The 10,287-nt window shown below is 37.4% G+C and overlaps 1 protein-coding gene across 1 annotated transcript in view; it reads right to left on the bottom strand.

Annotated features, from left to right (window-relative positions):
• LOC106467659 (E3 ubiquitin-protein ligase MARCH6-like) overlaps window positions 1–10,287 on the bottom strand; it is an 82,997-nt gene that overhangs the window by 62,047 nt on the left and 10,663 nt on the right. The window contains exon 5 of the mRNA XM_022395859.1: window positions 117–189. Within this exon, the coding sequence (XP_022251567.1) occupies window positions 117–189 (73 nt within the window). The remainder of the gene's footprint in view (window positions 1–116; window positions 190–10,287) is intronic.

Genomic DNA, 10,287 nt, shown 5'->3' with positions numbered 1-10,287 from the left:
CAATGTATATATATATATATATATATATATTGATGCAGTGATATTGTTTGCTGAATTTCATAAATTGGGCCACTGGCAATAAGTTATCTGAAATAAAGTAGTATTTAAGAACTTACGTTGATAACATGTCCAGTGGTAAAGTTAGAAGTGAACTTACTGAGCCAGTGAACAAGCAACGGTATATCCGACCTAACAAAGAAAAATGTTTTTTTGTCTATAAGTCAAAAATTACAGATCTTCTCAGAGAATAATTATTTAACACATACAGAATATTTCATGACAGCTTTACCAGTTTACTTTCTATATCGGTAAACTAAATCAATACAGACAAGATGTTCTTTCTTTAAACAGATACTTACATTGGTAACAGCATGGAAAATGTATACATAATTGAAAGAAAATTGTTCTACACATCTACTACACAGATAAACATAAATTAAATTTGTAAAAACAATTACTAGTGGAATAAATGTGATTGAAAAAAAGTTTAAAAGCAATAGCTGTGTGTCTCAAAGTAGATAAATAACATAAGCTAGTGGAAGATGTATCGACTATAACAAATAAAAAATGTGTAACATCAAATAACCTAACTTGAACTTACTAGTATCAATTTTTCTATTGACATGACATATATTTGCTCTTAAATATACTGCTTAACAGTATAAAAACTGTCAGAGACCACAGATTCAAATAAAATGATTAACCGTTTAAAAATTACATTTTAACACGTATTAAGTTCCTATTTTGTTCATTAATCTCCTAAATGTACAAGGTTTGATTTGACTGATGCAATATTTCACCAAATTAAGCTACAGAGAAATAGGTTATAGCATGAAGAAGAACATTTCTAATATTAAGATATAAATGCCTTTTCAGTTAAAGTACCTGATACATAAAACCAACAACTTAAATACATTTGGAAAGTAGCAGACCATTCTTTGATTTTATTATCTCTCTCCAGAGAGAAATATTCTTATTTTATTGTTTCGTTGTCTTTCTTTCTCTCTCCTTCTTCCAAACACTTTTTAATCAACTGTTATTCCTTCATTTCTTGTTGAATTGACTTGAAACTTGGTAGACTTATACCCTAGTCTAATACCATTTTTTTTGGCCTTTTTAAAGACTTTATGGGGTCAAAGATCAAACAACTTAAAAATATATATTTTGGGTTCTTGTGCAGTAATTTTTACAGCAATGAAAATGAAAATTCGTTCAACTATAAATTTACATGCATCCAACATGCTGAAATATGAGAAATAGTTGGATTTGTCCATTTTGAGGGAGACAGAGCTAATAAAAAAACATAATTTTGTGGTTTTTGGTCAATTACTCAGATATATTTTGACCAATAAACACGGAATTTCATTCAAAGATATTTTTCTTAAGGTAACACAGATTGACCAACAAAAATGTTGAACTTCTAGTACTTATAAACGAGCCACAAAAACATAATTTTAGGCGTTTTTTTTTAGAATTATTCTGCCATATTTTTGCCAACTTACGTGGGATTTAGTACAAAGCTACTTTTTAATGGTCCCAAACAGAGATATAGACATTTTTGTAATTTCTGTCTTTTTCTCAATTTTTCAGTAAGAAAAGCACAATTTGGGGTTTTTGTGAACTATTCACTTACATGGGATTTGATACAAAGATCCCTACTTGTAGGTTCCAAGCAGTGATATAGACAGTTTTCAATTTTTCTGATGTCATAATTGCCCATGTTAGGATTGCATGGCAGAGACATGTTGCATTTGCCCGTGAATGTTGGCCTCTTTAATTGATTTAATAAAATGCTTTTGATTAAACTTAATGGATAATTTGATACTTTATATTTGTAAAATAACCATTTTGCACTGAGGCAGAATATACTGATTTAAACCAATTCAACTACACTGGCCACAACTCATGAGGCATTATTGGGAAATACTGCCAAAATCATTGTTAACAGTAAGGATACCCAAATGATGAACACTTGCTATTAATAACGATCTGGTACATTCAAACTTGAGTAAATAAATAAAAACATTACAAGTAACTGTAAACAGTTGATGCACCATGACCAGAGTTTATGCAAAAATAGAGGGTACAAGGAAAACAAGGTGAAACAAAAAATTTTTACAAAGGAAAAACAAAATATTGATAAAATACATAACTTAGCAAAAGAAAAAATAGTTAGGGAGTCCTAAGGAACAATGCATCAGAGACAGTGCAATAGATGAACCACGTTCTATTTCAAAAAACAGACTCCAATTTATTCAGTAGGGATGGGAAAAAATCCTCTTAAGCTTTACTCCTGATAGTCCATAAGTGGTGGTCCAGTAGTGTATTTGTCTTTGTGTTATAATTGTTTAGCACCCAGGAAGTGCCCAAGGTGGTCTTATAAAACACCTCATCTCAACAGAGCTCATTGCTACCAGGATATTTTTAATAGGTCATCTGGTAGCTAGTGCAGATTTGGAAGAAAGCATACCTGTTTTGGTTTGGTTGTTCGACATTTTTTTATAACTAGGCTATTTGCACCAAACAACCGGTAAAAACCGTGAAAGTAAAATTATTATAAAATGTAAATATAAATTGAGTTAAAACTAAACAATGTCCAAAATTCAGATAAAAGATTTAAATAGAATTAAAAAGGCCAATGGCTCATAAAGATTTACAAATACAATCAAGTTTTACAGTGTCACAATCGCCAATGACACTGTCTAACAACAGGGGTAAACCCGTAGAAAGTATATTTCGAAAACGGTGCCTCAGCTCACGGTCGTAACGACAGCACAACAGCAAAATGTGGGCTATTGTGATTTGAGTGTCACAAAGGCCACACATTGGTGGGTCAGTACCAGATAAAAGAAAATGATGAGTTAAAAAAACTGTGACCAATGCTTAGCCTAGTCAGGACAACTTCCTCCTTCCGATCCTTATGGAAACAAGATGGCCAAAGAGCAACAGAAGTTTTGATCAGGAAAAGCTTGTTATGATGTTGCTCACTGCACATCGACTGTCAACTGGCATGAAGCTACACCTTGAATACAGGACCATAGTCCATATATGGGACAGGCATGGCTGTGATGGCACTGGAGCAGATGGACTTAGCTGCAGTGTCAGTGAGCTCGTTTCTGCAAATATTAACATGGCCAGGTATTCAGAAAAACTGAATGGGAAACAGAAGATAGAGAAAAATGGGCCAGTCATTGTTGAATATTGGTGAGAACTAACGTTAAAAGATTCTGGGGCCAATAGAGAGCTAAAAGAGTCAGTGTAAATAGTACAATCGCTGTACTGAATAGCTTCTACATGATCCAGGGTAAGAGAAATGGCATACAACTCTGAAATGAACACAGAAATGATAGAGGGGATTCTGTGAGCAACCAGTGAGCCATAACAAACCATGGCAGAGCACACAGAGTCACCTGATTTTGAATCATCCGTATAAACAGGAATAGAAGAATGTTTCAAAATATGTTCAGCAAAGAGACAATGGTACTTCCAATCAGGAGTATCTGCCTTCCTCAGATGACTCAAGGAAAGGTCACATGATATGATGGAATAGGTTGATCATCGGGGACAGCAACGTCATCCAATGTGAGACCCAATTCAGCCAGTTGTGCCTGGATACAAAGGCTAAAGGTAGAAATTGATGACCATCTGTTCTGAAAGGGCACAGCCTACCATGGAAGAAGGACACAATCCCAGATGATATACTGTGGTAAGGATCGAAGCTTGGTAGAATACTGTTGCAAACCGCAGAGGTGAAGAGGAAGTTCATGGGACTCAATGTACAAACTCTGGACTGGAGAAGTGCAGCATGTCCCCATGCAGAGCCAAAGCCCCAGATGGTGAATGGAGTCGAGCATCTTCAAATCTAAGGTCCAATTTGGATTGAATAAGGCCACAACAGATCTTGAACACAGAACATCGATCCACTCCCAAAGAGGTGATAGAGAGGTCATGGAGCATGTTTAGTGCCCTTGTACATTTGACACATAGCTTCTTCATGTGAGGAATGAAAGTAGGCTTACAGTCAAAGATAAGCCCCAAGAACTTTGTGTCAGAGACTACGGAAAAAACGATATCACTGAGATGGAGTTCAGTATCGGGGTGTATACCCCGTTGATGTCAAAAATGCATGCAAACAGTTTTGGAAAAAGAAAATGTAAAACCATTTGCTGTGGTCGACTTCAAAAAAGTAGTGATAGAGGACAGTCTGAAGCTGCTGCTCATTAAACCTTATGTTCGATGACCTACATGAGATGTGGAAGTCATTGACATAGAGTCCATTAGCAACAGTAAGAGGAAGTTGTGTAGTGATAACATTGATCTTAATACCGAAAAGTATGACACTAAAGACACAGTTCTGAGGGTCTCCAAGTTCCTGCGTGAAAGAACAGGAAACTGTCTACCCCCACAATGACTTGGAATCACCTGTCGAGTAAAAAGTTCTGAATAAAAATGGGTAGATGGCCACACAACCCATATGAGTGGGTGTCATGCAAAATCCTGTACCTCCATGTAGTGTTGTAAGCCTTCTCAAGATCGAAGAAAACAAAAACAAGACGTTCCCTCTGGAGAAAGGCTTTCCTTATTGAGGTTTCAAGTCAAATCAGGTGGTCCATGGTGAAGCGCTGTCAACAGAACCCATACTGGGTTAGTGAGAGGAGGTTGTTTGATTCGAGGAACCAAACAGGACGAGCATTAACCATCCTATCTAAGACCTTACAGAGACAGCTAGTCAAAGCAATTGGACGATAATAATAATAAATCTTTGGATTCTTCCCAGGCTTAGAGAATGGGAGGACAAGAGCCTGGTGGCAAGCATCAGGAAAAATGTTACCCTGCCAGATCTAGTTAAAAACAACCAGAAGAAGAGCAAGAGAGGCAGGAGAGAGATGGTGCAGCATATCATAGTGAACATCATCAGGTTTGAAAGATGTACTGCAAGACCGATGAAGGGACAAGTTTGAGTTCCACCAGTGTAAGGGGGCAATTATAGTTATAAAGACGATCAGCCCAGAAGGAAAGAGGCAATCACTTTGCCCGAGACTTAATGGCCAAGAAGGTGGGGGAACAAAACTGAAGTGCTGGATGCACGAGAAAAGCTCTCACCGAAAGTATTGGTGATATTCTGTACATCAGCCACTTCCTGGCCATTGGAGAGCAAGATGGAAAGGGGATGGGAAGAATACTTTCCATTGACCTTCCAAATCTTGTCCCATATGACTTTGGAACTGGTATTAGAAGAGATGGTAGTTGTGAACTTAATCCAAGATTCCTTTTGGCTTTGATGTCTGACCTGCCAAGCATGGATATGGGCCTACTAGAAAGCGATGCAGTTGGAAAGAGTGGGATACCTGCAAAAAGTATCCCAGGCCCGTTTCTCAGTCTTCCGTGCCTGCTTGCTGGAGAGACCACCAGACAAGGATACAGTGGGAAGTGTGTCAAGGTTTTAGGTATAGAATGAACAGCTGCTTGAATGAAGCAATCAGTTACTGCCTTCACGCAGTCATTAATAGATGGAAGACTAATGACAGCAGGATCAAGTTCCGAGAAAGAGAGGTGAAAGACAGCCAGTTGTCAAGCTTCCACAGTGGCACCCGGATCGAGTGGCATCGACCATGACCAACCTCCCTCATAATGGCAGGAAAATGATCACTGCCCCGTGGGTCACTGTCAACCCTCCAAGAAAAGTGAGAGAAAAGTGAAGGGAGCAGAAAAATAGATCAGTGGCAGTAAAATACTGACTAGGTGCATGATAATAAGTATAAGAACCAGTAATGAAGAGAGAAAGTTTGTGATCTGAGAAAATACGCTCTATGGAATGACCCGTCCCACCAATATCAGCACTACCCAGAGGGGACTGTCTATTAAAGTCTCCCAGGATTAAAAAGGGAGACATTGAGAGCATCAAGGTCTGATTGATCATGAGTCTTTCCAGGAGACAGGTAGAGAGAAAAAACAGTGATTGTATGACCCAAGGAAACACGGATGGCTATGGCTTCTAAGGGTGTATCGAGTGACACCGACAAGGTGGGCACATGTTGATTTACCAGCAGTGCCACCCCTCCATGCACTCGTACAACCTATCATTCCAGTATAAATAAAACTGCCAAAAGTAGACTGTATTGGTAGGTTTCAGGAATGTTTTCTGTAAGAAAAGACACATGGGATGATAGGAATTGATCAAGGCTTTAATGTCATCCATGAACCTCGACAGTTCAACTGTATCAAAGTGGACATTATTTGGTAGGTGGAGGAGAGCCCTTCTGTTAATAACCATGCTGTTTGTCTTTACCTCCATGAATCCTGCCCTTAGTTGAGTGAGCAAATACCTGTCATTAGACTTAGATTCCAGCGACTGAGGGCATGAACGAATAATTGTTCTGCATCTCGAAGCTGAAAAAGATGGACCTGGGCAGTTACTGGAAGGAATGGTGGGGACAGAGATAGGAGTAGACATTGACTTGTCAACTCAGTTATCCATTTAGGGCAAAAGACTCTTCACATGATGTGAAAAAAACTCTGATGGAGGCACGAAAAGGTCTGTCAGTACTACATCTGTGGCAGTGGAGCATAGTACAGTTGCATATGTCCGAGATGAAGTAGGAGACAATAACTTCCAAGCCTCGGGATAAGAAACATTGTTAAGTTTTTAAATGCTGTACCTCTTTCTCCTCCACCCACTTAGGACAAGATCTATGGTAAGAGGGGTGGGAACCACTACAATTAACACAGTGGAGGTCCAGTTTGCAATAGTAATCTTCATAGTCTTTGCCACCATAAGGAGCTCATGTCACAGAACCACAACAAGATGTCTTCAAATGACCGAACCACCAACACTGGGAACATCTGAGAGGGTTGGGAATATATGGCCATACATTACAGTTCAGATAACCTGCCTTGACAGTGGCTGATGAACATGGCGATGTAAACGTCTAAATAAGAACATTGGTAGGCAGCATAATTCTTTCTTTATGAGTGGAGATATATTGCACTGCAGAAACTCCTTTGATGGAGAAACCAGCGAGGATCTCTGACTTGGGGATGTTCTTCAAATCCCTCTCAACAATAACTCCTCGTGAGAAATTCAAAGTAGCATAAGGAGTAACCTCAATGGATATATCACCAATGGCCTTCGAATTCAAGAGGAGTTCCTTGTGTTTTGGTGTAGATGTTTCCACCAAGGTGTCCCCAGAAAGTAACTTCTTGACTGACTTTGGAGAGCCAACAAGCCCCTCTAATCCCTCCTGAATAAAAAATGGAGACATTTGTCTTAAATGTTTTTCTGACAAGGAGTGCAAAATCAAAATACGAGGTACAGGAAAAAGACAAGTTGAAGGTTGATGATCAGAGTCTTCAAGGCATGGTCGTTTACCAATAAGCTGACTTTTTACTTTTTTTTAAGTTTTTGGAGATCCTTGATAAAAGGAGAATGGTTCAGTGCTCACCAACCTCACCCACCATGGAGTCCTATGAAGGGATGCTCTACAATGTTAAACAAGGACACTGCAGCAATGTCAGAGCATCGTGAGCACTATACCCAAACACGAGCATCATACACAACGTCCACAACACCTGTTGAGAATGCCCAACACTGGTACTAAGTTGACCCTAGCACAAAAGGACCGGTCGATTGACCCTGAGGGGGGCACCCGTCTACTGGAATTCAAGGTCAAAGTGGTGTGCTGCAGTGCCCCTGACACCATTCAACCACAAGGATTCTCTCCTCCCCTTCACGAGTTGCCACGCACAGCAAACATGTAGGTGGATATTTAGATCCCATAGGAGATACAATGAAAATACAAAACCGTCTCGGGGAGGTACCCTCACCATGTACAGGAATCCACCTCGAGGGGAAGCATACCTGATCAAGCAACACCTACCACTGAGCATGATCCAAATGAAAATGAGGAAAGGGTCGCTGAAGAGGAAGAAAAACATAAAATATTACTGTAATCACTTTAAAAAACTATTACTTCGAAATTTTACTTTCATTATTTTGTAAAATAATGAAAATACACAACATTCTCCAGATCTTAGGAGACAGGTCTAAAAAAAAAGGAATCATCTAAAATGTAAGTAAAACTAAAGCCAATCGACACTGAAGAGAAACCCGCAGCAAGCTTGTGAAACCATCATTGTAATGTTCTGCTGTTATGAAAAGGGAATAGGAAGTAATAACAGGGAGCTGAAATATGGATCTGGGATAGGGGGTTCATTGACGTAGGTGGAGAGAATCACAACATTCAACTTCCTTTGGGGAAAATAATGGGGTATAAAAGCTTAGATGGGCAGAGAAAAGAAACTTCTGCCGAGATAAAGCTAAAGTGTGAATAGAGTAATTGTGTTTTGGAAAAAATATTTTGTTAAATAAAAACATTCTGCAAATTACAGTGCCATTTGTGAAATAACATAAAATATGTTTGCAAATAAATGAAGAGTAAGCAGTACAACACATTTGAGAGATAAAATTTTCCAAGGTCAATCACCATCTTGTTCAGTCAACTCTTTTTGCTTCTTGTATGTAATAACCCTTTTGTATAACTGGTACGTGCTCACTACATAACTACAGCAAGTGAACTGACAAAAAACTTAGTTTATGGCAGCATAACACTAGAAAATAATACTTGTTTTAATTTCATGCAATTTATAGCATCAAACAGTCAAAGTCCAAGTCATGCAGCTCATACATGGAAGACAATAATTGCAATTTTCTTTGAATTAATCTTATCTTGTAGTTTTAACCCATGTTCCTTATTGTGACAAAAAAAAATACTTTTTGTAAGCACAATGATTAACTATGATTATAAATTGCTGCTCTAACTCCAGGATTAGACTCGGACATCTTAATGACACACTAATAATAAAGCCCCACATACTAAGACAAGATTCCACAGTTCATGAACCACTTGAACATACATCCAGTAAAACAATTCAAATGAAAACAGTAAACAAAAGCAAACTCTCATTCTTAAAAATTACAATCACCATAAAAAAGTAACTTGTATACTACAAAAGTTATGAATAACCTGACTTTTGAACCTCAACTGAATTTTGATGGTCATGAAAAAATTTAACCTAGTGCAAAAAAACACATTAGCAAATGAAAGAGGTTATGAATTTAAAATCACAATGCCAGTTTGGCAGTCTTTGCCAATCTGTTATGAAACTTGCAAAGACTGCCAAACTGGCATTGTGATTTTAAATTCATAACCTCTTTCATTTGCTAATGTGTTTTTTCAATCTGTTATGAAACTTGCAAAGACTGCCAAACTGGCATTGTGATTTTAAATTCATAACCTCTTTCATTTGCTAATGTGTTTTTCAATCTGATATGAAGCTTGCTATGGACCATGTACAGGACTGCTACCGACTCATTATTTACTTAAGCCTACATGACTCACCAAACCCAGAAAAAAACCCTTACAGTACCTGTGATTATAGGTGGAAAATTGTGAAAACAAAACTACAAGTCACATCAGATTTACTATAGAAGTGTTTAACCCGTTACCTGGCGTGGCCATTTTGTCTTTTCGTGAAGGCAAAATCACATTTGTGAATTGAAAAAATTATAGAGAACTAGAGTCAGGCTGTGTTATTCAAACTACCTGTACTGTAAACTATTACACATATTCGCTAGTAGTGGTAATTCATTTTGTCTGTATGGGGAAACAACATACACAAGGACATACAAACTTTGAAAGTTCAGAGAAATGATACTCAAGTACTGAAAAGCTTTCTTACTATCATATCTACAGTAATGTTGAAATGTGCCTGCGCTGGACTGAACGAGAGTAACCCCCCAACAGGCATGATAGTTTACGGCAAATGTAGGAAGTTCACGCTGCTAACCTCACAATTTATTCAGCACAACAAACTAAAGTACGGTTGCAATGAAACATAAACTTAAAATAAAAATACATTTTTGAAACAAAATTAAAATGTTTTTATGTTTTATGTTTTTATGTTTTTATAAACATGAAATCCTAGATAAAGATAAAAATACTCATTTATTCTTTAGGTTTATTTACAAATATTATTTTTGGGTCTTGTATATTACTTGAAACCGTAAGGAGAGTATGTGATTATTAAAAATAGATAAGATTTGCATTTTATGGATGAAATAAATTTTTAGGGATTTTAAAATAATGTACTAAAACATAAAAAGTAATAAGTTCAAATCTGGAACAAATATAAATATCGTAATCACTTCTTATAAATACCATTTCCTAATGTAATTTTCCAAGATATTAAAGATCATAATGCAAAATAACTAAATTCATCAAAAGTAAC

The sequence above is a fragment of the Limulus polyphemus genome, unplaced genomic scaffold, assembly GCF_000517525.1.
Source record: "Limulus polyphemus unplaced genomic scaffold, Limulus_polyphemus-2.1.2 Scaffold2696, whole genome shotgun sequence".
Lineage (NCBI taxonomy): Eukaryota > Metazoa > Arthropoda > Merostomata > Xiphosura > Limulidae > Limulus > Limulus polyphemus.
This window is presented reverse-complemented; position numbering and strand designations above follow the sequence as displayed.